The 27,953-nt window shown below is 57.7% G+C and overlaps 1 protein-coding gene across 3 annotated transcripts; it reads right to left on the bottom strand.

Annotated features, from left to right (window-relative positions):
• Window positions 1-839: 839 nt before the first annotated feature.
• Window positions 840-26,646, bottom strand: SLC43A2 (solute carrier family 43 member 2). 3 transcript variants are annotated; one of them, XM_088658158.1, is made up of 14 exons: window positions 26,226-26,646; window positions 23,161-23,393; window positions 18,700-18,949; window positions 16,984-17,039; window positions 15,902-15,978; window positions 13,267-13,359; window positions 12,110-12,243; window positions 11,358-11,560; window positions 10,499-10,645; window positions 8,525-8,669; window positions 7,104-7,233; window positions 6,295-6,368; window positions 4,218-4,341; window positions 840-2,141 (listed from the first exon to the last, which is right to left on the bottom strand). In XM_088658158.1, exons 2-14 carry the CDS (start codon window positions 23,318-23,320, stop codon window positions 1,980-1,982), a joined length of 1,755 nt encoding a protein of 584 aa, XP_088514284.1. In that variant the 5' UTR covers window positions 23,321-23,393; window positions 26,226-26,646; the 3' UTR covers window positions 840-1,979. The 3 variants fall into 3 exon arrangements, with proteins under 3 accessions (XP_088514284.1, XP_034994727.1, XP_034994726.1); XM_035138836.3 differs by having other exon boundaries at window positions 26,484-26,646; XM_035138835.3 differs by having other exon boundaries at window positions 26,586-26,646.
• Window positions 26,647-27,953: the final 1,307 nt, after the last annotated feature.

Here is a 27,953-nt window from a genome sequence, read left to right as displayed (position 1 = left end):
ACCAAAGGGCAGGGGGGGGAGGCTCTTGTAAGGGGGTCTTCTCCCCCTGCCTCAGCATCCTGGCCTAGGAGGTTAAGCTTCCTGCCCATTTCCTTCCCCCCTCTCCAGGTGGGGAGAGCAGAGCTCCTGGAGTGACCTGCAGGGTTTCTGCAAGAAGAGGTTGGAGCAGAAGCTGCCGAAGGGAAAACTGCAGCCACTGCTTTTAAAATAATACAAGCCCTCAGCAAAAGTTTGGGCTTGTGGACTTACACTGGTGGTAGCCCCTTGTCAGGTTCAGAACCTCCCCTCGGTTAGCTCCAGTTTAACCTCCCCCCCACCCCCGTGATGAGCCCCACTGCTGACACCAGAAATGCCCCCCCCCCCTCAATAATGGATCACAGCAGACTCTCCCTCTGCTGCCGCCAGAGCTGCTCTGGGTTAAAGGTTTGCCTCTTCTCCCCTTCCCTGTCTGCATTTCAGAAACAAAGAGGGAGCGAGCAGGATATCATCCCCACCAGGGCCGGCTCTAGGGGTAGGCTGGGTGGCGCGGGGCGCCAGGATGCCAGGCCAGCAGGGGGGCACCTCGCGGCAAAGCCCGCCCACTAGGGTGGGGGCACCGGAGTGATCTCCGCGCCAGGGCGCCCGACCTGCTTGAGACGGCCCTGATCCCCACCACCCTTCTAATAAACTGGAGCGGGGGGGGGGTGCGTTTCAATCCCAGGGAACACAAGATATGGAAGACCCACATCCCTGTCCTGCCCCACCTGAGCAGCTGCCAGTCAGAGCAGCCAACCCTTCCCTGCCCTAGGAGGAAGGCTTTTTTGATGAGAGATTTGTGAAATCAACACTCAAACCATGTCTGGGTTTTCTTTCTTTTTTTAAGAGACAAGACAGCAGGGGAGGAGGCTGTTCAGGACACACAAGAAAGAGAGGCTGCGTCATCCTTGCCATTGTCACCACGTGTGAGTAAACGGCTCTCCCTGTGGAGTGACTGTCGGCCACCAGGGGGCACAGCGGCTCCACCAGGCTGCCAGTAGAAGAGGATCAGGGTGAGCCCACGTACCTTCATGGGCAAAGCCATCGGCCCCCCTGTGCCTGAGAGATCCCCAAATAGCGACAGATGGAGATGGGGGGGGCAAGCCTGTGGCATCCCTTTCAGGAAAGGGGTAGGGGAACATTCATCAAGCTTGCCCCACTGGAGCTCAGTCTAGGCACCCCTGCCAGCCTGTTTATTGCTTTGCAAAGCAGGAGCTGCTCCCTCCCCAGGCAGAGAGGAGAGCAAGCTTCCCCACCCACTCCCAGCAAAATTCAGTGCCAGCTTCACATCAGACCAGCCCTTGAGTGGGCAGCAGGGGGTGTGCCCCAGCCCCTCTGCCACTAGATCCAGGCCAGCTGGATGTGCCCCCATCTTCCTTGCCCCTTCAGTGGCCCAGAGGCAGCCCCTTGCCCTGCAGCATGAGGGAAACGAGCGCCTGCCCTCTCTGGAGCAGAATGAAGAGGTCCGTGGCTGTTGCCCAGGTCAGTCTGCAGAGTCCCATTGGGCTCCCCTCCTCTCCCAGCCGCGTCAGGCTGGAGGACGGACTGGCATCTGGAGGCAGGGGGAAGAGGCTTGCTTCTGGGCTCCAGGAACGGTAGAGGGCAGAGGAGGGCGGCAGGAGAGCACCTGTGTCCTGCACCGGCGCAAGCTACAGTTGGGGGCAGTGAAGAGGCAGGGCAGGCTCTGCTTTTGCAGACCAGTCAGAGCCCCTGTGGCACCAGTCTCTCGTGACGAAGCAGCGAGGGAGCGGAAGAGGCGTGTGGCCATTGAGGACTCTGGTGAGGCCCATGCTGGCCCAGCCGCTGCTTCTGCCTGTCTCTGGAGGCTGCTGTGGGGCTGGGCAGAGGGGGACAAGGCAGGAGCTGAAAGGGGGCACAAGCAGCACCCCCAGTGAGGGGGAGGAGATGCTGCCGCCTTTGCCCATAGAGGCTCCCAGCCCAGTCCGGCAAAGAGAAGCCGCCTCCTAGACAAAGGCCTCCTGGCTCGGTGTGCCATTGATCTTGAGGAAGAGCTTGGCATCTTCGCTCTTCTGCCGCTTCTCACGCTCCAGCCGCCGGCGGAAGAAGATCAGGTAGAGCGGGAGGCAGAAGCCCATCATGCTTGCCCCCAGGAGCCCCACGTTGACCTGCAGGAGGACAGAAGAGGCTGGTAGTGTCAGCAGGAGGAGGAGGAGGGCAGAGGAAAGGCTGAAGCTCAGTCAAAGATGAAGAGCCTGGTGGCCAGCAGAAGTGAGGGTGGGGGGTCCCAGCTGCCCTGAGATCATTGAGGTGCCTTTGCACAGGGAGCAGGAGGAGGGTGTGGTAATGGCAGCAACAGTGTTGGTTCTTGCAGCTCAGCCTGCCTGGGGCCTGATCTGTTTGCACAGGGGCTTCGGAGGGGCTGTGGCTCAGTGGAAGAGCTCAGGGAGTGCTGGGAACAGGAATGGCCCAAAGACCTGCTGCCAGCCAGTGCTGGCAATGCTGAGCCAGAGGGGCCAACTTGGTTAGACTCTGTAAGGCAGCAGCCCCCATGGTCAGATTCCCCAACACCCGGTGGATGTCGCCTTGAAGCACCTGCCTCCCCCAGCTTGAACTGGAGGGGAGAGCCTTCTGCAAGCAAAGCACACTCTCCACCTCTGAGCAGGGGCTCTTGCTCTCAGGCACACACACACACACACCCCGCCCCCAGGATGGGGGGAAGCAGCTGAGGGATGCGAGGCCCCCTCCCTAGGCCTGGAGCTGGGTGTTTACCTGTGCAACCTGGGTATGTTTACACAACAAGGCCAGGTGTTGGTTGGAGGGCAACCAACGGGGAGAAAGAGCTGGAGGAGATCCCATGTGGCCAGGATTTTGCCCCCACCCACTTCGGATTATCATTCACTGGCCAACAAGCCAAGATCTTCTCAGGGAGGCAGAGGACTCCCCCCTGCCGCTGCAATAGACTAAGGGGGGATCTGCTCTCTTGAAAACCCCTTTTTTTGGGGGGGGGGTTTAAGGCATTGTGTGGAAGTGGCTCCTCCCCAGGCTGCCTGGTTGCCACAAGAGTTCTGCAAACTCCTGCTGCAGGCCAGCAGCACCCACTGGGCTCTCCCCACAGCAGCTCCAGTTGTAAGGGAAGGGGTCTGCGCCAGCCCCAAATCCAGAAAAAAACAGAAGCTGGAATTGCCGGGAAGACCCAGCGCCCACAGAAAGGAGTCCTCTGCTCCTGCTCCCTGGCTCCTTCCTGCCAGCCTCCCTCCAGCAGCACTACTCTGCTCTGCTGCGCTCCCCCCCCCCCAAATCATGATTTGGAAACAGACCAGCGGCTGCCAGCCAGCCCTCAGCTGCTCCCAGGCAGGTGTCAGGTGCTCTGCTGTCTAAACAGAAAACAAGGTGGCCTCTGGGAGTCCAGCCAGAGGATCCAAGCAGCTTCGTCCCTTCCCAAACAGGCCCTGGAACGCCTTCCAGAGTGGAAGCTGCAGCAAAGAGCCCAGGGCGCCCTGGGGGAGCCTGCGGGGCAGAAGCGACAGACTTGGTCCCAGAACCTTCTGCCCCAGAGGAGGAGGAGGAGGAGGCAGCCCCTGTCCAAGGCAGTAAATGCTGGGTGCTGGGTGGGGGGAATCCCAAGAGGGGAGAGTTGCTGCTGCCCTCTGAGCCCTGCCTGCTTGGGGGCTTCCTCTCTTGGGGGCACCTGGGTGCCAAGAATTACTAGGGCCCCGGGTTTCCTGCTTTTACAAGAGTCCTGCTGACCAGAGGGAGACAGAAGCAGCCAGAAGGGGCCGCCACAGAAAAGGGTTCACCCACCCACCCAAACCAAAGGCAGCTCCTTGCTTCAAGTCTGTGCAGAGGAACAGCCAAGAGAGGGTCTCCTTTGCCTCCCCTCCAACTGCTTGTGCCCACTTCAAGATCAGCCCCACCAGCCCTGGCGTGTTTTTCCCACAGGAGAGGGTGAGGAGTGGGGGCATCAATGCTGAGCAGAGAAATGGCTGGAGGGGGGAGAGCTATCCCAGCCCTTCGCCTGCTCAGGAAAGCCTCCCAAGGCTGCATTTGGAATTAAAGGGTTGTCTCCAACCCTGCTCTACTCCAACTAAACTCATCAAAATGGATAGTGCTCCAGAGGCCAGGTCTATTGATTTAAATGGGTCTCCTGAGTAAGATACAGCCGGCTGTCCCTTGCCATTTCCTCTGCACAAAAGCCAAGTGCGGGGAGCTCCACTGCGCCAGCCGCCCTACCCCTTACTTACCCAGAGAGGGTCTCCTTCCAAGGGCCCCATCATGGCCACGAAGAGGGGCTGCTGCAGGAGGGCAAAGAGGGCGCTGACCAGAGACTGCAGCCCTGTCAAGCTGCCAAACTGTGTGGAGGGGTACCTGCAGAAGAGGGGGGGCAAGGGGGAGAGAAAGGGGGCAGTCAGGTTTCTGCACTCACAGCCTGGCCACGTGGGGCTCCTCCCTGAGCCCAGCCCCACAGCCCATTACTCTCTGGAAGCAAAGACCCTTGGAGCCCATCAGAATCGGAGCAGAGGCTGAGGAGGCCCTGTCCATATCTGCATTCCAGTCCAGCGGCCGGCCAGGTGCCTCCAGCAAGCCCTGAAAGCAGGGGGTGAAGGCAGAAGCCCCCTCCCTGCCTTGCCATCTTCCTCCTCTGCTGGAGACAGTAAATGCCCCTGGGTGCCAGTCACCGAGAGTCACATGTGGGGAGGGAGCTGCTGCCCTCGGGTCCTGCCAGTGTGGCCTTCCCTTTGGAGCATCCAGTTACAAAACAGGATGCTGGAGTGGATGAGCCCCTTTGGCCAGATTCCGCGCCAAGGCTCTGCTTTTATGTTCTTCACCGCTGGCATTCAGGGGCATGGAGGCTCCGAGCAGAAAGGCCCCATGTGGCAGACGCAGCAAACAGCCATAAAGCAGGGTCTCCCCAAAGCCCTGCCGCTCCCTGGCAATTCATGCTCCTGACATTCTTCATTCCAGCCTCTCCAGCAGCAGCTTGGGCAATTCTGCCCTGTGCATAGCACAGCTGGAGCAGCCAGAGGGCAGGATGCAGTCTACCTTCAAAGTCTTCAGCAGAACATGGGCAGAGATTATTTCCCCCCTTGCCCAAGCAAAAGCAAGGACTAGACGTTTGTGTTTGGAAGCGGGGCAAGCCTACAATCCTCAGGAGTCTGGTTTCCACATCATCAAATCCCACAAAAAGCTAAATGCACATGCTTAACTGGTCAAATTTAGCTGTCCGGGGGGGGGGGGGAATGCTTCTGCGTAACGTGTTCCAAGCTTCCCTAAAGTGGGTGGGAGATGAAGCTAATATATATATATATATATATGGCATTTGTGCCCTGAGTCCAGACCTTGGGCCTGATCACTTGCACCCCAAACTAGAAACCACTGCTTTGGACCACAGGCCCCTGGATTTCAACTCTCCCCACACCCTGAGCTGGAATGTGGGGCACCTCTGAGCAAACAGAGTCCAGGTTGGGCTACAAGCCTTGGCTCCCTTCCCACCGCCTGCCTGGGCACGAAGGAGCCCTAGAGGAGTGGCCCAGTCAAGCCAGGCAGATCAGCATCATTGATTGGAAAGTGTTGAAGGCTGGAGGTTGCCAGGAGAAAACAGGAGCCTGGGAAAGCAGGCCAGAGGGCTTCTCTTCCTCCTCCTCTAGTTGAGCAATGTTCAGCTTGAAAAGCCAAGAACTGGAGCTGGACCAACAATTCCCGCATTGATCATCACGTTCATATACTTCTTTGATTAAAAAACAAACCCAAGGACAAAAACACCCAAGTCAGGTCTAGCTGAGCTGCAGCAGCTGAAACCAGATCTGGTTATGGGTTCAGCGTTGCATGCCTGATAGGCAAGATGCGGTTCAGAGGAGAGGACAGCATCCTTGGGCTCCCCCCGAGATTCTGGCCTAGATGGGGCTCTCCAAAGGAAGAGGGTATTGTGGTGGAGAGAAGCATCTGGGTGGCTGAAGCAGAGGGCGGGATCCCTGGGCTGGGCCTGCGATTAGGAAACTGTTTTGCTCCCACCAGGAATTCTGCAACCAGAGCAGAGGGTGACATCAAATGGATATCAGGTGCAGAGGAGAGGATGAAAGCATGTGGGTCATGTTCAGCACCCTCCCCTTGAGCAACACCCAGAGAAGCAGGCCCACAGCCAGCAGCTGCAGCTGCTCATAAGCTAATCCAGGGAGGAGGAGAAAAAACATGACCCAGAAATGGGCTGGAAGGTAGGGCAAGGTGGCCAAGAATGAGGAGCATCCCCAGCCAGGAACTGGATGCCTGTAAACAAAGTGGGTGGCAGCAAAGCCCAGGCGGGCAATTGAGGACTAGACTTACACGGCTGCATAGAGGCCGCCCACGGCAGAATGGATGAATCCTCTTACGATGGTGTGCAAGATGAAGGAGAGGATCTGGAAGAGGAGGAAAGACACACAACCCTGAATTCTCACCCCAAGTCACCTTCTGAACGCCCAGGGCAAGCACCAACTACTTGCCCACCCCTCTTCCCTCTGGGGAGCTCGCAGGGCTGCCCCCCTCCCCTCCACAGGGACCCCCTTCCATCCACAGAAGCGCTGAAGAAGGATCCTCATCACACTCGAACCCAGAGACGTCCCACAAAGCTGACTGTCGGAAGAGAAAGGACACCTGCCCACAACGTGGGACTCCCTCCCCCAGGAGGCAGCAACGGCCACCAACCTGGGCAGCTTTCAAAGAGGATGAGGCAAATTCATGGAGAGTGGCTGCTACCCCTGATGGGAGGAGGCTCTGCTCTGCCTCTCCGCCAGAGGCAGCAATGCTTCTGAATGTCAGGGGGAGAGAGAGCTCTTGTGCTCAGGCCCTGCTTGGCCACTGCAAGGACAGGATACTGGACTAGATGGGCCTGATCCAACAGGTCCTTCTGATGGTCTTATGACCAAGCATCTTTCAACTCAGTACCTGTTGTCTGCCTACTGGGAGCAGGTGGGGTTGGAGGGTCCCCTTGTTCAAACAGGCTGGGAAATGGGGATCCTGCTCACAGGGGACGCAAGGTCCCCTAAGACAGAAAACAGGTGAGGCCTGGACTGGCCCCCACAGCACCTACCGGCCCAGTTCTTGCCTCTACTGTGCTGAGCCTTTGACAACTGCTCTCCCTGCCAGCTACTCACTTGTAAAGGCAGGTTGGGAATGAGGCAGGTGATCCCAAAGCCCACCAGCAGCAGATTGGTAAAAGCGAAAGCTCGGGTGGCATTCTCCACCTTCTGGATCTGCCGGTCTCGGCGCTTCTTCTTGCTGCCCCTGCAGGGAGAGGAACGGAGGGGGTCAGGGGGGCTTGCAGGGGCCAGGGGGAGATCCGCAAGGGAGGAGGGAGACCAAGTCTCCAGCCTTCATTGCACAACAAAAGAAGCCAAGCACGGGGCAGGCTGGCTCCTCCAGACGGTGTGAGATTCCCAACACCTTCGGAGAGGAGGTGGTACAAAAAAAGGATCAAATAGATTAGTAAATTAGAGCAGCATTTCTCAACCGCTGTTCCGCGGTACACTAGTGTGCCGCCAGACGCTGGCTGGTGTGCCGGGACATGCCGCGGCGAGAAGGGCGATTTGCTGCCTTGTCACGTGCCGCCGGCCTTGGGCAGCCCCCCCCCCCAAAAAAAAGAGAGAGAAGAGGCGCTGCAGAACAAGTGTGCCGTGGCCCAAAAAAGGTTGAGAAACACTGAATTAGAGGAAGAGTGTTGCTTTGCATGCCTAAGGTCCCAGGCATCTGCAAGGAGGGGAATCCCTGGAGAGCCATTGCTGACACTTAGTGTAGGCAGTACTGGGGTAAATGGGCTGAGGGTCTGGCTGAGTCACAGTCCCAGCAGTCGGGGTCAGGGCAGACCCCCAATGCCCCTGCTGCCTGGTGGGGGTCCCTGCTGTGGAGTCTCAATTGCTTGGCAAAGAAAGAGGGGGCACAGGAGCATGCCCCTCTTTTCACCCACCATGCCACAAGTCCTCAGCCTGTTCAGGCATGTGATACCCACACGAGCATTTGGGGCAGTCACATCTAAGTTGTTCTACCAGATACTTGCAGGGTGTTTTGTGCTGCAGCAGACCCACCTCAGACCCTTTGGAGGGGCCCAAAGGCCAATGTTCTAGACACACACACACACACACACACACACACACACACGCCCTGGGGTCATCCCAGCAGTGGGCAGCAGCTCAGCCCCTCCTCCCTGACTGCTGGGAGTCCAGTAGCTGCTGGAAGTGCTCAGATGCTCCCCCCTCCTGGGTTGCCCTTTTCCCCAGGAGGGCAGCTGGTTTTGGTATCCAGCTGGGCAGAGGAGGTCTAGCCACAAGCCAACCACTGGCTCCTGGCAAAAATGAAGGCGGAAGCATTTCTCCCCATCAGCCTCCAGGCTCTTGGTCCTTCTAGGTCAGCGGAGGGCTGGGCAGACTGTGCTTCCATGGGGAGCCTTGGCCTAGGGCCTCAGACTCCTCCCCAGTCTGGTTAGACTCCCATGGGGAGGAAGGAGCTGGGGGTCCCCCTCCCCAGACGGCGGATCCAGAGGGCAGCCAGCGCCCTCGCAGCCTGCCTTTGTGCTACTCACTGGCTGGGGGCGCTCCCCTCGTCCGCCTCCTCCGCAGCGCTGTCGTCACACTCCTTGAGCTTCCAGTCCATGATGTATCCGATGACGGGGGCCGTCATCAGGCAGAGGAGCTGCAGGACTCCAAAGATGGTGGTGTAAAGGTCCACTGGAAGGGAGAGAGGAAGGGCGGCGTCAGGGCAGGGCCAGGCAAAGGCCTGCGAGGTTTGGATGGCTGGAAAGGGGAGACTGAGAGGGGAGGGCAGCTGGACAACAAGCAAAGGAGGGGCATTGTGTGTGGCACCATTTGGGGCAGGCAGGCAAGCAGCTGGCATGCATCCCTTTAAAACAGGGAGGGGACACCTGTGGCCACCCAGGGGCTGTGCTCCTCTAGCAGCCAGCAGGGACAGAGGAATGATGGGAGTCGGAGTCCAGCAGCCTCTGCAGGGCCACAGGCGGGCCCTTCTCTCCTTTGTGTAAAACTCCCAATCCTGAGCCTGGGCGCCTCCTTGGTGGAGGGCTGGTGAACAGCAAGACCCAGGCCCCTGAGGAGATGCAGCCACAGCCCCCCAGGCTGGGGGCAGAGGAGTTTGAGGACACCAGAGCAGAGTCAGGAGGGAAGTGGGGGTTTGGAAGCCCAGAGTGAAGGCCGAAAGGCTGCCCCCCCCAGCAGAGCTTGCCAAGCAGTGAAACCCCAAGAAGAGAGGAGGGGTGGGAGGGGGTTGGCCTGGCAGCCGCTCAGCTTCAAGCCCCCCCCTCCCCGCCAGCCGCCCGCCCGCCTGCCCACTTGCTCGCTCGGCTGCGCTTCCCTTCCCCTGAGCCTCCCTGTTGTTTTCATGAAAGCGCCTCTTGATTTATCTGCCTCGCAGATTCCAGATTTAACAAGCCCAAACTGGATCTCGGAGCGCAAGACACAAATGGTTTCGTCCTGTTGTGCAAAAGACAAACAACCAGCTCATGGAAATCGCTCCCTTTCCTGGCTGGCTCCCTTCCAGCTGCTATAAATACGGGCCTTGAGTCAACGGCACTGAAGCTCACAAGCACAACCCCCCCCCAGTGACACCCCGTCAGCTGCTGGGCTTCTCCCTTCACTCTGGGGGGGGGGGCGAGAAAGGGAAGCGAGAGCCAGGAAACTTCCCCCCCCCCCCTGCAGCCAGCAGCAGAAGCCGCAGCTGACCGATTTCTTTTCTCCCACAAACCAGAAAGAAAGAGAGTTGTTGGGACATTCTGAGGAACTGAACTCAGCTACCCCTGAGCCACGAGACACCCAAGGGTGTCACAGAAACATGGCCGAAATTAGCCCTGGCATTGAGCCGGTGGTTGCCCTCGTGGAGAGAGGAGTCTGCCAGCCTATGCTTGGAGGCACAAACAGGCCAGCTGGATCCTGGCTGGCAGCAGCAGGTGCTGGCAACACCCGAAGGCCCAGCGGAGAGGGGTCTGCAAGGAGCACCTCACAGCATGGCTTCCCGAGGCCCCCCCCCCCGCCACAAAACACCCTAATTTCACGCTGTGCAGGAACCACCCAGTGGCAAAGCCGTCCTGGGTGGCCAAGATGACAAGCGCATGAGAGTGCCACACTCCTCAGTGGAACGGGTGCGATTCCTGGCACTGAACTGAGAGTGCTAAAGAACCCTAGAAACTGTGGTTTGTTGGCAATGCTGGGAATCAGTTTTGTGAGTAGCAAACTACAGTTCCCATGACTCTTTGGGGGAAGCCATGACCGTTAACATGGCATAAATGGACTTTAAACGTATAAACGTATAGAAGGGAGGTGACCCTGGGAAGTGTTGGCTTCCAATGCTCCTCAAGGCCCAAGGACCTCTTGGGAGGCCACCGACGAGTCCGGCGGCTTTTTATTCGAGAAAGGGGCTTAGAGAATATTTCAAGGCATGAGTCCGTTTGCATGACATTGCCGGGAGGCTGACTCTGTGCAGGGAGGGGCAAGCGCTGCTCTTCCCTTGCAAGCCGCTAAGGGGGCACGGGGGGAGCTGCACCCACCTGTCTGCAGATCCCCGTCCACCAGGAACTCCAGGATGTTGTTCATGGCGCCCATGTAGAAGATGAGCCTCAGCTGCGTGACACACATGGTGACCAGGCTGAGCAGCAGGATGGGGCTGAAGACGCTGTGCATGAAGGACGGGGAGGCTGTGGGGGGAGGGGGGAGGAAGGAAATAAGGAAGGAAGGGGGCTGGCGGCTCCTCCTTGGGAGACGCCAGTTGCCCCCTGGGCCACCTGGCCATCCCAAAGAACACTCTGCATTCATCCTGCGAAGGCATAGCCTCAGATCACTCGCTGTTGCTGGGAGGAAACAGTCTGTGCGGAAAGTGTGGCTGCCAGTCTGGCTGGCAAAAGTGTGTGGCCCACACAAGTGGAGGAAGCAATTTCCCCCTGTGCTGTCCATTTTGTGATACTGCTTTTCATGTTGCTATAAGCTTTAAATTTGGTGCAGTTTTTACTAAAAATTGTGCTTGTTTTATTTCTGGATACCCTGTTGGTGACCAAGTGGGGCTTGCTGAATATCTGCACAGACAAAGGAAGTGCTCCAACATCAGCAAAGGTGCAGACAACTCTCCCCGTGTCTTTCATGGTTTGGTCAGCTCCTGCCAACCCACTGGAAGAGAGAGAGGAATGGCCCTGGGGGAGAGACCGTGGCCCTTCCCAGGACGCCCCCAGTCCTTCCTCCGAGGGAGAGCAGAAGGGACAGCTCTCACTGGACTCTGCATCACCAGAAACACACAGCAGTAAAACAAAATTGCATTTCCACATGAGGGGGGTTGGCAGTCCTGACACACACGCACACACACACACACGGGTCCAGAAAGAGATGACCCCAGGACCATCTCGCTGGTTGCCCCACCTGCGCTGTCCGCCTCGCACTTGACTTCCAGGTCCACGGTGGAGAGGCAGAGGTTCTTGTTCTCCTGCAGGGCGGCCACCTCCTTGGGGTTCTTCATGGAGCCGCCCACACTCAGGCGTCGGCCCACCGTCGTCACCTGCTTGTAGAACTGCTTCCCGGTGATCTTGTGGTCGAATCCCAGCCAGCTGAACTTGATCTTCACCCTGTCCAGTGGGAAGAAAGAGGGCAGAGGAGGGTTGGGATGTCTTCCTGACCTGCTGCCCTACATGCAGCATCTGGGCTGGGCTGCTGACGGGCACCGGGTTCAAGGGAGCATCTGCCCTGGCCGGCCTGCAGGGAGGCGAGGCACCAGCCACTCCGTGACCACAAATTTCTCATCTGCTGAATCCCACCCCAAAAGAGGGGTGCTTTGGAAATGCCCTGCCTGCATCCCCAAACACCCCACCCCCCACCCCTGGCTGGCATGAAGCTCTGGAGAGGCCTTGCTCATGTGTGCAACACAATACCCTCGGCATATTTTACTTGCCATGTTTTTAGGGTTGTAGCATGGAAGTAACGTGGAAATGGCAAGCTCCTGTTTTGCAGGGGGTCCCTTGCAATGCTACAATTCTACGATTCAATGCACTGTGGTGGATGAGGTGAAAAATTCCCAGGAAGGGCCACCACACATCCCAAGGAAAGCCTTGGGCGGGGGGGGGGGGTCTCAGAAGGACAGCCAAGGGTCCCCCCCAACACACACAAACAGGACTTACGTGTAGTCCATATCTTCTGGACCTGGGAAGGGCTCAAGGGGCCAGTTGAAGAAGCAGTTGAAGAAGACAAGGCCTGCACAGCAGGCCCAGACAACCAGGATGAGGATGAAGGAGACGCCAAAGTCATAGATCACCTGGAGGGGCAAAGGGAGGAAAGGCAGCCATCAGCAGCCAGGCCTTGGGGGGTCACCAGAGGCAGCAGCAGGACCCCCTCCTTCCCCATGGACTTGGGGGGGGGGGTCCCTCAGGTTGAAGGCATTTGCAACGGAAGAGTCAGGATGTCAGAGCAGATGCACAGAAGGTGCTCCATCTATTTTTCTGCCATGTACCTCTGCATCTTCTTGCAATGAATTCACAGTCAACCTCAAAGGTATGGAGGGTGCTATCAAGAAGTGTTTGGCCAAGGGGCCCTTTCCCCAATGCCAGATGCCAGGAACGAAAGGGTTCCCCCTGACCTCCTGCTTGGGGATTTCCTGTCCCATGTCAGGCCTTAAGGCCAATCACAGAGCTCGTCTGGCCAACGAAAAGCATCTCCCCACAGCTGGCATTCGGGAGTCTGGGGATTTGGAACTGGATTCCGCACCCGCTGCCCCAAATGTCTTATTTCTGTCTTGCTTTTTCTGTCCATGGACATGCAAATCAGCTTGCAATAAGAGGCCCCTGGTATAATGCCCTCTTCCTCTGTGGAAAGGCAAGCTAGGCATGGCTGCCTATTCTGTCAGCCACAAGTGGGTTAAAAATATGAATTCTGCTTATACTCCTCCAGTTTATTTGCGTATTTTAAGCAACCCCTTTGTTAAGGGGATCTTCACATTCTCATCATGGGGCCAGCAGAATTCTAGGAAAGCTCATCTCACTTCACGGTGGCATTGAGGTCTGGGGGGGTTAGTAGCAGGAAGCTGGCAGAATGACTGAAATGCCAATGCCGGTTACTGAGAATTCCCCCATTGCTCTCTCAACAGGCGGCGTCCTTTTTTTGGAGGGGGGGGCAGATAGTCGCTGTAGAGAAGCTGGAGGAGCTTAAATACCTCCCCCAGAGAGCCCATCCCTGCATTAGGCAAGGGACCCCCCCCCAAGCAGCATCACTCATCTGCATCACTGGAAAAGGACCCCATCCGCCTCCAGCAGCAACAAGCTGGAGCTCTGAGCCAACATACCTTGACTCCTGGGAAGGTCACAGCCGACGAGGCGTAAGAGCCAATCATGAGGGCAATGAAGGTGGAGCGAAGGTCGCCAAACATGTTGGGCAGCTGAGAAGGAAGGAAGGGAGGGAGGCAGGAAGAAGGGGAGGGTTAGGGCAGGTGGGCTGTGTGGGGAGGAAAGGAGCCTGTTTACTCGGGAGCAAAAACCAGGGGGGCAGGAGGGCGAAGCAGTTGCTGCCAGGCTCAGCTTTGGGAGGGAGGTCTCCATATCTTGTGGTATCCAATGCTGGAGAGGCAGATCTGCTTTCCCCCTTTTAAAGAGTTAAAAGCCGTCTGAGAGCACCGTAAACCTCTGGCGTCCCCACAGAGTCTGCAGGCTTTCTGGTACCATTTCAAATGCCTGCAAGCCAAGACAGGTGTCCAACCAGCAGGAGGAAGCCCCCCACAAGGCGGGCTGCCAGGCAGGGCCGGAGCTTTGCAGGGCTTGCTCTCTGCACGCACTCAGTTGCCCTCCACAACCCAGCCTGGGGCATCCTCAGGGGCCAGAGCTGTCCCTTGACACACAAGCTCAGAATATCCACGCAGCACCCTGACAACACATGGGGCAAAGACTCTTCTGTTTCAATGCCTTTTCCCTCCAGGATCCAAGTGAGAAAATGCCACGGCTTGTTTGCCTGCAGAAGGCTCTGGGTTCAAAAAGGGCAGCTGCTGTCAGTCAGAGGAGAGAGCCCAGAATGAGTGGTGCAAATGCGCTGACTCAGCGCAAGGCAGTTTCCCAAGTGTCACAACAACTTGCCCTGGGCTCACCCTCGTGGGAAGAAGATTGCAAAGGCCGGGGCAAGTCTGTGTGGAGGCAGCCAAGGGCAGTGGTGACGAAGTCAGAGGCTGCTGTGCCAACACAACAAGACCTGGATGCGCACGTACGTCTCAGGTCTTGTCCTTCCCCAACGGCGGCTGAATGTGCTCTGCTGGGTTAGGCTGCGTGAAAGAGGCCCAGCAAGAAGCCGGGGGGGGGCAGCTGCTCCCACTAAGCCTCTGAGCAAATGGCTGGCTGGTCTGGCACTTGACCTCTGGAAGCCACACACCAGCCCTGACTGAGAAACACAGTCCAGGGGAACCATGAACTCTGGTGCCCATTCTGTGCCTCTCTCAGACCCCCCCCCCCAGCCACCCTGCAGCTTCTGCACACCAAAGGCGCTGGGCACACTCACTCCCTCCAGCCCTGAGAGGCTGCAGTGGGACAAGCATCCCTAGAGGGGGCCAACGGGAGAAGGAAGCACCACTTTGGCAACAGAAAAACAGCTGCTCCCGCACTTGCCCTGTCTGGGCAAGCAATGGCCAAGAGACAAGACAGCTTAGCCTTGCATGGAAAAGAGAAACCAAGTTGTGAAAGGAACTGGCCGGGGGGGGGGGAGAAGTGGGAGACTCAGATCTTCCCTGCTCAGTCAGCCTTCCCCAGCCTCCAGATGCATTGCACCATGTCTGCCATCTGCCTGCCCCACCAGCTGAAGAGACATTTCACTGGCCGCCCATCTGAAGGGGACACAGGAAGGTGCCAGGGAAGGGGGCAGAGACTATGACATTCTCCACCTTCCCCCAGCTCAGAGGCCTCCCCCCTCAACATGCCCAGAGAGCTGGGGCTGCTTTTTCCAAAGGCTGCCTGGGCTCCTGTTGCAGCTGCCTGTTTACAGGGCTGAGAATATTCCTGCTGTGAGGATCTCTCTAGCAGGAAAGGGGGGGTGGCAGTGATGTGGGGGGGGGGAGTTTCCACCTGGCTCCGTCCGTCCCCCCCCCTGGCCGCCTCTCTAGCTGCAGCACTTTGGATGCAATGCAGCAGCCGGGTCCTTAAATAACCCCAGAGCAGAGGAGGCGAGCAGCTTACAGATTTGTTCTGCGTTCAGAGAGGGGAGGGGAAGAGGAAGCCGGCAGCCGGCAGCTGCATCCTGGGCTGCACTGCAGTGCTGTACGCCACCGGGGGAGGGGCTGAGGCCCACCCTGCAGGAGGAGAGGTGCTGGGGGGGGGCTCAGGGATGCCTGGAGGGAAAGCACCCCGGGTAAAACCTGCCTGAGCCCCTCCAGTGGCAGAGTCTGGGCTGGCAGAAGAGGGTCTCTGGGAGGCCATCCTGGGAACCAGGAAGCAGGGACCCCACCAGGTCCCTTCCGCTCAGAGGAAGCACACAGCCTGGGTCCAGGAAAAGGCCATTCAGGCTTGGGGAAACTGACAACTCCCCCCTCAAAAAATACCCCAAGATCTGCTCTCCAGACTGTTGCACAGCCAGAGTCAATGGGTGCTGGGGGGGACCAGGAGATTTGAGAACACAGAACCCCCCTGGCAGCCCGTTCCTGTTCTCAACCCAGTTTGGGGGGGTCTGTAACCACATCTTCATTTCCAAGAGACTTTGGTGGGAGGGGTGAAGGGAGCCTGAGAATGTGCAAGAAGGAAGTGAAGCCTTCAAGACAAGCGGAAAAAACAGCCCTGGGCACTTCCTCAATGAGGCCTCAGTCCTGGCAGATTCATTCACTCTTCCCATTTCGAGGTCCCTGAAAGGGCTGAAGGGGAGGCCAGGCAGGGACTCTGGGGTGAGGGGCATCAGCTGCCAGGTACAGGGAGTCCCCCCTCCCGCCCTCCCAGCGCACTCCCTGCACTTACCGTGAGCGAAGTAAAGGTCATGCACATCCCCCCAAAGCCGTTCAGTGCCAGGGAGATGAAGATCAGCACCGACAGAGCTGAGGAGGGAAGCGGGGAGGGTAGAGGTTGTCAATGGGGCAGCAGGCCCACCAGCAAAAACCCCAAAGGCACCAATGGCCTTCTAGCTCAGCCCCAGCTTTGCGAGAGAGGGAGGGGCCAGATCTGCCAGCCCCCCAGCTCCATCCCACACAGAGTGCTGAGATTCTTGTTGTAACGGGAAACTCTTCCAAGGACTGGATGTGGGACCTTCTGCCCTGCCCCTGAGCTGTGGTCTTTCCCCCAAAGAGATAGGGAAGATTCTAACCCTTGTGGTTCTAAATGAGAACATGAGCAGAGCTGCCTTTTACTGCATCTGCCCAGACCAGCAACAGTTTCTCTGGGGTCTTTCCGATGCCAGCAGCTGCAGTGACCTGGTCCTTCTGTAACCGCAGAGGCGGCTGCCAGGGCTAGAACCAGGGACCTCCTCTGCTGCAAAGCCCCCCACTTTGGGGAGGGCTCTTCCCATGGACCTATAGCCCCCTCCCTACAAAGTAGCTTTCAGGCAGGGGCCTCTCCTGCCCCTTTCGCAGGAGATGTCCAGGACTGGACTGGGAAGTGCTGTGCTCTTGGTAGGTTTATTATTATCTTTATTATTTTTATTATTATGTGCCCTTCCTCACATAGCTGGAGAATAAAAACCCCTCAACTCTCAGCTGCTGCCATGTCTGATCATTTGAGGCCAGGGCAGCGGGGGGGGGGATTTTCACCCTCCAAACGTGGCTGAATTCTGTCCCATCAGCCTCACCCAGGATAGCCAATGCCCAGGGAAGATGGGAGCTGTAGTTTGGAAGCATCAGGAGAACTGCAGGCGGCTCTCCCTTGATTCAGGCAGTGCTTTTAAGCAGCTTGGCCACCCAAAGACAAGCAAGCCCACAGAAGGTGGAGTCCAGGTTGGAGGCAGGACTGGGTACAAACCCCACCCGACAGCCCCTGCCCACAACAACCTCCCCCTCCCCTAGAGACAGGGGTCCCGTCACCCCACCCCCACCCCCTAGGCAACTTACAGTCCGGGTTGCTGGCTCCATAGGCGATCATGACGCAGGAGACAGAAAAACAGGCGCTGCAATGGAGGAAAAGGCAACTGGTCACAGGCCAGCAGAGCTTATGAGAAGGAGTGGTGGGGGGTGGGGCAATGTCTGCCTTGCCATGTCTGTCTTAGCACAGAGACACCCGAAGCCAGAAGATATGGTTTTTCTCCTTGGTCACTTTTTCTGATTTCCTCCCAATTAATGGAGGCTGAAGCAGGAAGACAGATTGATAGAGGCTTTCCCTCTTTGCTCCCTCGTTCCCCCTGCCAACTTGCAGAAGATGGGGAGCCCCACAGGCCAAACGCAAGGCAAAGGGTGGGGGAGAGGGAGTGGTGGTGGTGCTGCCAGCTGAGTCCAGCAACACCTGGAGGACACAAGGCTGGGGGAGGCTGGCCTGTTTGGAGAGAAGGACGCTCCCCCTTTTCTGCTGCAGAGCAGGAGGCCAGCTTTTTCTCCTTGGTTTGCTCCTGTGCTTTTAAGAGCAGTCTGACCTCAGACATCAGCAAGTGGAGTTTCCTCCCCACAGCCTGGAGATGGGCTGTTTCCTCACCTCTGCAGATGAGGCTGCCATGGTGGTTCTCCCCACACCCACCCCAGGCCACTTAGGAATCTCAAGAGCTCTGCTCTTTGCCTTTAATCCCACCCCCAAAAAACCAGGAGTCCCAGGGGCTAGACCAGGCAGTCCTGTTTCCAAATACAGTGGGACCTCGGCTTACAAGCCACTCGACATCCGACGTTTTCGAGTTACGAGCGGGTACAGTGGCCACGCGCTTACGATTTTTTCGACATCCGAACGGAAAACCCGTTCGCGGCTAGATGCGGTTTCCTCGACTTACCAATTTTTCCGTTCCTGATGCATTTCTATGGGAAACCGCCTTTCCTATGGGAAACTCGACTTACGAAGTTTTCGACCTACGAGTGTGCATTCGGAACGGATTAAATTCGTAAGTCGAGGTCCCACTGTACCAATTGCTGGAAATCACAGGAGGGGAGGAGACTCTGGTGCACAGCCCTGCTTGTGGGACTCTTGCAGGCAGTGGGTTGGCCCCTGAGAGAGCAAGATGCTGGGCTGGATGGGCCATGGGCCTGATTCTGCAAGCTGCTCTTCATGTCCTCTTTATGAGTGATCCTTACGCACTCATAAGAATGTCAGAAATAGCTGGATCAGGCCAAAGGGGACCCACCTGGTCACATCCTGTCCTCACAGGGATCATCCAGGTGCCCCCAAGGGAAGCCCCAAAACAGGGCTTGAGCGCAACAGAGACTCCTACCAACTGGTACTGGGAGGCAGACAGCCTCAGACAGCAAAAGGCAGCACACAGCCACAGTCGCCACTGGCTAGCAGACATTCCTGCCCAAATTTCCCTTCTCCTCTTCTAAAGCCATCCCAGTTGGTGGCTGTCACTGCCTCCTGCAGTTGGGGGCAAAGCAAAGGCTCAGGCAAGGGAAAACAAACAAACAAACAAACACACACACACACACACACACACACACACACACAAACAAACACACACACACACACACAAACAAACAAACAAACAAACAAACAGATCACAAACACCCACCATGTGTTAAGGACCAGTTCTGCTTCGATTCAGGAAACCTCCAGCCTGGCCCAGCAGGCATGGTCTGATCCCCGGGGGAAACCCTCGCAAGACCCCTGCTCAGGAACCCAATAGCCCCCAGCCTCACCTTCCCAGCAGCCGCAGCTTGCGGGGGCCGTACTTGTCCATGACGATGCCCAGGGGCAGGGTGATGGCGCTGAGCAGGAAGGAGCCCACGGTGAAGGCCAGGTTCAGCATCTCATCCTGCTCCTTGCAGATCAGCCAGCCGTTCATGCGCACCTCAGGCTCCGGGGCCGCCAAGGCTGCTGCCACCGTCTGGTTGCCCATCGCCAGGGAGGAGTTGGGGGGACCGGTGCGCGCCGAGCTGGTGGAGTTCTCTGGAGGGAGATGAGGGAGGTCAGCCCAGGAGGCAGCAGCCGTCACTAAAGGAAGGTCAGCCTCTCCGGACCCTTTGGGACTAACAGGGCGGCTGTAGCAGAAAACCTCCAGCGGCCAGAACTGGCTCCATTAGGAGCAGAAAGCCATCCAGCGATCCACCTGGCTCAATATTATCTGCACGGACTGGCAGCAAAGGCTCTCCAGGCATATATAGAGGGGCCAGAGCTCAGTGGCAGAACATTTGCTTGGCACAGGAAGCTAGAGGCCTTATACAAAGGCCTTACACTGACCCTTGGCCAGTCTAGTTCAGTCTACACTGGCTGCAGCAGCTCTCCAGAGTTTCAAGCAGGGAATCTTTCCCAGCCCTACCTGGGGACTTCAGCGGGGATTGAACCCAGGACTGTCTGCTGCCCCTGAGCTACAGCCCTTCCCCAAGCTGCTGCCGGCCAGTGTGGGGAATACTGAGCAATATGGACAGACTCTGTTCAATCCCCCAATCTGGGAAGTGCTGCTCCTGTACCTGTGAGCTCAGAGGAGCACCACACACACACACACACACACACACACACACACACACACACACCTTGCTCAGAAGCATTTCAAACCCAACAGCTGGCTACTGCCCACCCACCCCTTTCCCCCACCCCAACGAGGGAGGCCTCTCTTGCCAATGGCTCTGTGCAAATATTAACTAAACTCGCAGACACGCTCCCTCACCTGGGCACCCACAGAGCAGCTCAAGCACGCAGGGCCTGGGGGGGGGGGGTCCTCCTGACCGAGAGGGAGAGGCAGGAAACAGAGGGAGGGGGGAGGACAGACTCTGCCAAACGGGGGGGGGGGCTGCCAGTTGGAGGCTGCCTGTGACCTGAGCTCCCTCGGCTGCAGCTCAGTCACACCACTTACCAGTTGAGCGCAGGAGTGGCTTTGCAGGAGCAGCTGCCTCACCACAAACAGGGGACTGTTTGTAGTGGAAACACGGGTCCCGGGAGGGGACGCTCTGCGGTGCCCTTGAGAAGCCCCAGCTCAGGTGACAGGCACTCCTACCTGGCATGGAGGATGATCAGCCCAAAGACCTGCAGGCCAACCTCTCCGGAGGGGGCTGGACCCATTTCCAGCACCCCCAGTCCCACAGCAAAGATGGGGGCCTGAACAGGAACACTCTCAATGCAGCAACATTTTGCTGCAGGCCCCACTTATGCAGGAGCTTGGCTGCCATTTTTAATCCCACCCAATCCAGTCTGGGAGCCCATGTAGGTTTCCACTAGTCTGGGCCCTTTGGTGGTCTTTTGCCGGTCGTGCCACCTCCATGCTCAGCCCTGGCTCATTATCCCTCATTCGTTAGTCCCAGGCCCAACCAGGAAGCTCCTTGGGGGTGTCTACTCCAGGCATCCCTAAACTTCGGCCCTCCAGATGTTTTGGACTACAATTCCCATCTTCCCCGACCACTGGTCCTGTTAGCTAGGGATCATGGGAGTTGTAGGCCAAAACATCTGGAGGGGTGCAGTCCTCTTTCCCTGCCAACCCACTTATTTCCTACTGTCTGCATAAAAGCATAAGGGGAGCCCTGAGCAGCAGCTGGATCAGGCCCAAGGAGGCCTACAGCACCCAGCCAGGTGCCCCAAACAGCCACCCTCGTCCCCCTCGTGGTTCCCAGCCACAGGCATTAGTCGGGTGCAAGAGGGGAGGGAGTGCCCAGCCATTGTGGCTTAACTGGCTCCCTGTCCACCAGAGAGGGGTTCCCCCTGCCCCATGGCTGCTCAAGCTCTCCCAGGAGTCCTGGGTGGGTGTGACTCAGGCTACACCCAAGTACAAACCACCACAGACTTCTTTTACATAATGGCAACAACAGGTGGAGAACTTTGAGCCAATTCCAGTGGCTGACTTCAAAGAAAAATATACTGGTTGGGGGGGGGGACACCGCTATGAACAGCTCCCCACTCTGCATTCTGAAGGCGCCAGGATGTTCAATCTCCGTCATCCTGCAGCTAAGAGGATCTGAGGTAGCGGCTGATGCAGTGGAAGCCAGAGAAGGCAATCAACCTGAGCTGGCTGGATCAACAAGCAGCCTGCTGAGGAGGCCGGAGGCCGCTTCCTACGTCTCCCTCCCCACCCCACAAACAGAATGTCCCCCAGCCACAATCCAGGCAGGCCAGCCTGCAGCCTCAGGCAGCGTCTGCCTCTGACATTCATTAACCCAGGAAACTGAAGGAGCACAGGCTGATCTCAGCCGCCTGCCCAGGGAGGGAAGGGGGAGCGAGAGCAGACACAGGATTTCACAGAGCAAGGACCCCCCCCCCCCCCCGGCCGCCGCCTTTAGCTCCACTCTGGAAGGAAAAGGCAGGCAGAAACAGAAGCAGCAGCAGCAGAAGCAGCAGCCCTAGACACCCAGATAAAAGCAGATAAGGGAAGCAGAGTCAGCAGGGAGAAGATGCTGGCTCAACAGGTTACTAGGGCAATGGGTTAGTGGGGCAGCCGATTAAGACTGGGGCAAAGTAGAAGGAGCGGATGGGCCAGGTTGGGGGGGGGGTCCCCTCTCTCTAGGTGGAACCTCCCCTCTAGGGATGAGGGTGAGGATGAGAATCCAGCACCCATTCTGGAGGGGCCAGAGTCCCTCCTGGCACAGAGGCTGAAGGTCTCACAAGGAGCACACAAGAGGCCCAGCCGAGGGATGGGGCTCCCTTGGGCTGTGACCCCACACCTTGCCCCTTGCCCCCTGGACTCCACCCCTCCTGCCCTGTGCCTTGGCTGCCTTGACTCAGCAATCTCAGCTTCTCTTTTCTGGCAAAGGGAGCCTGTTTCCTGCCTCCGGGAGCTGAAGCAGCAGAAGCCGCCGAGGGCAGCTCAGCAGAGCCAGGAAACCAGCCCAGAGCAGAGTCATCCCTTGAGGGAGCAGCCTGGGCCTCTTGCTTCCCACCAAACCTCTGCCTGGCCCTGAATGGGGCATCTCTTCAGACCCAGTGAAAGACTGACTTGGCGTCCAAAGGGCAGTCCTGACCAAGCCAGACGGAGCGACAAAGAGGACGGACACACAACGCTGGGCACCCGCAAGAGCCCCAGGAGGCTGCCAGCGTCCATCCGACTTCTTACAACTGTTGCTCCCAAGGACTGAGACCAAGCCCTGAGATAGCAAAGGCCAGTCTGTTTGCCTGCCCACCAACGCAACTCCTGGTCCAAAAGGCAGGGCTGGCCTGCCAGATTCATCCTCAGGGGCAGGCAGGGCTTGGGGGCAGGAGAGAGACCAGGGCCTGAGCCGGGTCAGTAGCAAGAGCAGAAGGCCGGGGGGGGGGGGGGACACACAGGCAGAGCAAGGTTGCCTTAGGCCTGACGTTCCCTAGACAGGGAGGGGCGCAAGACCACTAATTCCAGAGTCCAAAACTACTGAACTCCACCACCCTAAAGCGGAAATGTCTCCTCGGTCATTACTGAGCAATAAATGGCAGCACCTTTTTCCAATTGCAACACAAGGCATTTTTTTCTGCAGATTAGCAGAAGTCTTCTGATAAGCTTCAAGGCTGTCAGCAAATATGTAAGCAGCCAAGGTGGGGAGGGAGGGGGAGGGAGAAGATGCTGTTTTAAATCTCTCCTGGCCAGTAAGGTCTGCTCCAGCCTTAGCAGGAGGGGAGCAGCAACAGAGTCCACCTCCTAGTTGCTCCACTGTTTGCTTCACCCCCCCCCCTGCTCACAGCTGTTAATCTTTGGCAATCATCTAGATCCATTTACAAGCTAATCATTAGATGTTGCAAGAGAAGCGCCTAGAGCAGAGCCTGGGAAGCTAGGAAAGGCAGCCGGGGAGAGAGAGAGGAGATCCTGCTGTGCAACACTGGGGGTCACTCAGTCCTGGAGGTGGGGGGTGTTGGGGGAGGGACAATTTCTGGGCAGTGACTGGCCCAGTAGGAAAGGGGGCATCATAGCCAATGAGAAGCCCGGGCCCACAGCGCCAAATCTCCCAAGGGCTTGAGAGGTGGGCTGTGGGAAACGCTGGCCCTACAAATGCAGGCGAGTTGCAGCTCTCTTGGCCATTGGCCACGTTTGCTGGGGCTGATGGGAGTTGGGCCAGGAATGGAAGTTTGTTCCCAAGGCCTGCCTGGCAAAATGCAGAGGAAGGAAGCAGGTTCAGCTCTGGCCAGGATCCCAACCTGGTGGCATAAGCGCCTCCCACAGCAGCACAGGCACACTCCCCAGAGAGCTGGGAAGCCGTTTCTCCCCTTACCTGGTGGAGGGCACAAGTAGGAGTAGAAGCCCTCGGACTTGAGCATGATGAGGAGGGAGCCCCAGCCCAGGAGGACGGCGGAGAAGAAGAGGTTTTCTACCACGGCCGTGCAGGCCATCCACCAGCGCCGCCGGTGGGCCGTGGCCAGCGTGGGAGCCATGACACCAGCGAGGAGGGCGAAGGCAAGGACGGCGGGAAGCAAGCGGGGCCTTCTTCGCGTGGGCTCCTCCAAACTGCAAGAAACAGAAAGTGATAAATGCTTTGGCCCTGGGGCAGCCACCTCCTCAACGAGGCAGGTCCCAATCCCACCTCTAAGTGGGGAGAGGAGGAAGACCAAGGAGACACAAGACCCTCAACACACACTCCTGCCCGGCCACCATGAACAGTACTAAGAGCCGCTTACATTGAGGGGGGGGGGACCACATTGCAATACCTCACGGGGGAACACAGAGTTCAATTCTAGGTCCGGGAATGCAAAGTTCTGTCAAGTTTTAATTGGGCTTTGAAAATTAAGCAGAATCCAGAATCAGCAGAAGGAAGCCATTTGGGGGGGGGGGTTTTGAAATAAATTGAGTTATCATCCAGCCTCAGTGGCAGAGAAGGGAAGCAAGACCCTGAAAAGTCCTGATCAGCCCCCCCTTGACTAAGCCATTTCTGTGATTATAACTCAGGCATCCCCAAACTGCGGCCCTCCAGATGTTTTGGCCTACAACTCCCATGATCCCTAGCTAACAGGACCAGTGGTCAGGGAAGATGGGAATTGTAGTCCAAAACATCTGGAGGGCCGAAGTTTGGGGGTGCCTGTTATAACTCCTGGGGTGGGGGAGGACTGACTGGGGAAGCGGATTGGGGGGGGCTTCCAGGTAACCTCCCCCCCCTTCTCATCTCCCAGGCACATCAGCCAGGTGCTTTTCGAACCTTTCTCCCACTCTGTCTCCTCTGGTGCCGTTTTCTGCTTCTTTAATATTTGTTTAACTGGATTTATTTTCAACCTGTGTTTTGTTGTGCTGTTGTGAATTCTCCACCCCCCACCCCCCATAATTTGGAAGCATTTTAAAAGCAGGGGATACATAACCAAAATAAAGCTGATAATAATAATTCATTCTCTCTCTCACTGGACCCAACCCCCTTCATCTATCCCTATAGGAAAACCAACCAGAAATGTTGCAAGGAGAAGCACCTTTAAACTCCCTGGGGGGCCACTGGGAGCAGCTCCCCATCCCCGAAGCCTTTTGGTGGAGAGGAGGGGGCACTTGGTGGCAGACACTGACTAAGGACCAAGGATCTCCATGGGGATCTGTGTCAGGCGAGCTGTGGATCTGTGGCTCAGTCCAAGGCTACCCTCTACCTGTTGCCGTTTCCCCTTCTCTTGGCTCCGAGGAGGAAGCAACAGGCAAGGCAAGGCAGAGGGGACAGAAAATCCCAGTGGCAAGTTATGAATTAAGAAGCCAGACCGTGGGGTCAAAGGGGATTCGTCTGGGACAGGTGAACTTTTAGCAAAGATATGCAGCGTGTTGGAAAAGTGGAAGGGAGCCAAGGAAACTCTAAAAGAACCAGGCAATTGCCGGCCTGGAGAGCATTGCTCTGGCGTAGGAGGAGCTGGCCTCACCTGGCAGCTCCTGCAAAAGAGAGGCCAAGCACTGGGTGTTCTCAAAGTGACAACAAGCACATAGATAAGGGTCATCCAGTAAACAAGATAGCCCTGGACTTCACAAAACATCTCCACAAAGTAAACTCAGCAGTGATAGGATTAAGAGGAAGGTTCCTCTTCCAGATAAAAAACTGGAGGGGATAATGAATGGGGAGTTCTCACAATGGAAGGGGGAAGAAAGCTGGGGGCGGGGTTCCCCCAAGGATCGCTATTACTTAATTATAATTAAAGTCAGTTGACTTTTACATGCATTTCAAGACAGTTTACTAACACATCACAAAAACAGGTAAAAATAGTTTTGAAAGCGGTGTTAAACCAACTTCTGAAGACTATGGAAAATGAGCCCCTGGAGGCAGGCAGAGATTTTCTTCCACCCAATATGGGGAGCTGTGCTTTTTAACATGCGACCAGGAGTTGGGGTGAACAGGGAGGTGGCCAAGTCTGCTGATGGCACCAAATTATCCAGGGTGGTTAAGAACGAAAGAAGAATTTCCAGAAGGATCTCTCCAAAATGGACTTTCAAATGTAAGGGTGGCTCTCTGTGGTGCATGTTTATTGGGTGGGTGGGGTGAAATTCTGATGGGGTCAGAACTGGCTGTGGTCATTTAAGAAATACCCATAGCACCCCTCCGCAGCTAATAGAAGCTTGTGGAGCAAAGGAGGTGGGTGGTTTAAAGTGCAGGAAGGGTTAATCAGTGGGGCACTGGGAACCCAAAGCCCAGTCAGCAGAATGAAGCCCCCAACCTAATTCTGAGGTAAGTGATGCATGTTGCTACCTAAATTGTGGGGGGCTCCCAGAAGACCATGAAGTTAGGAGTCTAAAATTACCCAACCCCACCACCCCCCACACAGCAAAATGGCCCCAATCCAAACTGCACCCAGAGACCACTGTTTAGAAGCAGAGAAAAAGAGTCGGCCCTCAGCGGGCAGCTGCAGTTAAAAAGGGGAAATTATTAGGCAAGGCAGAGAGAACGGCCTTTGACTCATGATGCCTCTGCACAAATCTGGAAGCTGGAAAGAAAAGAAAGAAAACAATTGCAGAGTTGGAAAAGGTTCAGAAGGAGGCCGCCAAACTGATCCAGGGAATGGACAGGCTCCCCTAGGAGGAAAGGCTGCTGGCATTTTGGGTCTTTTTAGTTTAAAGAAAAGATAAGAAGAGATACCACAGAGGTGTGCAAGATTATTCATGGTGTGGAGAGATAAAAGTTTTCCCTCCCTCAGGGGCCACACAATGAAGGTAAAAGAGCAGGAGATTAGGACAAGCCAAGAGCATACAAAACCCGTGGGACTCCCCACCACAAGATGCGGCAATAGATGCCATGCCAAGATAAGATGAATTCGACAGGAACTAGAGATATGGAGCACAATCAGCCAGGATAACTAAGTCAAGCCTCCATGTGCTAAGGCAGTGTACCTCTGAAGATCACATCCTTGGTCAGGGGAAGGCTGCTGCCTTCGCGCCCTGCTTGGGGGGCGCCGGGAAAGAACCTCGTTGCCCCCCTCGCTTGGCCAGGCTCCTCTCTCCTCCCCATGAGCAACCAAGGGGACACCCCCATTCCACCACGACACCCCCCCAAGAGCCGCTGCTTAGGGCAGGGCCAGCCCTCCTCCCGCAGCGCCCCACCGGGTCCCCAGCCTGGAAGTCGAGTCCGGGACGGGGGTCCCTCCTCACCCCGAAGCGCGCGGCGAGGGGGCAGGGCAAGCCGGGGGGCAGCGCCCCTCCGCGTCCCCGGGCGCAGCCGGCCTCCTGCCGCCCGCCCGCCCGCTCGCTCACCTGCCCGTCCTCCGCTCTCTCGCTCGCTGGCTGGGCGCCGCTGCTGCCGCTGCTTTGCTGGGCCGGGCAGGCAGCGGCTCCGCGCCTTTTATGCGGCCGGAGGAGCAAAACAAGGCGGGGCGCTGATTGGCGGCGGCGCAGCTAGAAACAGGCCGGGGACCAATCAGGCCGCGCCCGCCCGGCCATGGGGAGCTCGCTCGCTCCCTCCGCTACTCGCCGCGGGAAAGGCAAGGGCGCCTCGGGCCAGGCAGGCAGGCAGGGGCTCTCCGGGGCGCGCCGCTCAGGCCGGGCTGGGGGGGCTCCGGCAGCAGCAGCAGGGGCGGCCCTAGAGGGCCTCGCCGCCATGCACGCGGCCCTCCGCCCGCCCGCCCGCCACTCACCTGGCTCAAGCGGGCTGCAGCGCGCGCCTGGCTTTTGCGCGCTGCCGGCGAGGGAGCGGAGCGGAGGGGCGGCGGAGGCCGAGCGGCGCGCGGGGTCCCCTCTCGGGGCCGAGGAAACCGGCGCCTGCCTGCCTGCCTGCCTGCCTGCCTGCCTGCCTGCCTGCCTGCCTGCCTGCCTGCCTGCCTCGGGTAGGTTGATGCCGCGAGAGGAGGAAGAGAAGGCGAAGCAGCGCAGCCGCGGCGGGCCACGACTTGAGGTCCGCCTGAGGCCGCTCCCTCCCTCGGTCCGACGGAAAGGGCGTCGGGGCTCCCGGGCAGCGTCTCCCCCTTGGCAGCCCTCACCCGGGCAGCCCTGGCTGGCCCTCTCCTGCCCTGAGGAACAGCTGGGGGAAGGTTGCCGTGGCTCTCCCCACCCCACCCCCTGGCAGCACCAGGCCACGGAGTGCAGGATTCTTTTCCTTGTGGTTACTATTATTAGCAATATCATTGCATTTCTTACCCATCCTCATCAAAGAGTTAAATCAGATTCCCACAACAGGAGTCGCAGGGGGGTTGAACTGGGTGACCCTTGGGGTCCCTTCCAACTGCACTTCTAGGAATGCAGGGGCTGAAAATGCACCTCAGAGGCCAGGGGAAAGACGGGCATCTTCAGCATATGCCAAAAGCTGTATGATGGGGTGGGGTCTACCACTTGGGGCCGGGGGGCTGCCACAGAGAAGACCCCCTCCCCAACCTCTGAGGGTAGGGGATTGGTAGAGGCAGATCTGCCGGACGTCCAGCCTTGTGTGACTGGGTCGCTTTGCTCCGAGGATCAGCCGGCCTTTCTTGCGGGAAGGGAAAGCAAAGGGTTCCTGTGCCTGGAGGCAAAGAAATGCTGCTCTTTGGGTGTCCCCTGGAAAGGCTGCAAAGGGGGTGTCCTCCAAGCTGCCCTGGTGGCCATTGGGGCTCACGAGGCAGAAAGAGCAGCTCAGCCCACAGCGAAGGACAG

Source organism: Zootoca vivipara, chromosome 14 (genome assembly GCF_965207765.1).
Source record: "Zootoca vivipara chromosome 14, rZooViv2.hap1.1, whole genome shotgun sequence".
In the NCBI taxonomy this organism is placed as follows: domain Eukaryota; kingdom Metazoa; phylum Chordata; class Lepidosauria; order Squamata; family Lacertidae; genus Zootoca; species Zootoca vivipara.
Note: the sequence above shows the minus strand (reverse complement) of the source record. Positions and strands in the feature narration are given on the sequence as shown.

Excerpts from the sequence above, each read along its gene's own strand:
- SLC43A2 (XM_088658158.1), bottom strand. The coding sequence starts at position 23,320 with ATGGCTCCCACGCTGGCCACGGCCCACCGGCGGCGCTGGTGGATGGCC. Across the intron at positions 18,950-23,160 it reads CTACTTGTGCCCTCCACCAG|AGAACTCCACCAGCTCGGCG; the intron begins GTAAGGGGAGAA and ends ATCTCCCTCCAG. Across the intron at positions 13,360-15,901 it reads TGACCTTTACTTCGCTCACG|CTGCCCAACATGTTTGGCGA; the intron begins GTAAGTGCAGGG and ends CTTCCTTCTCAG.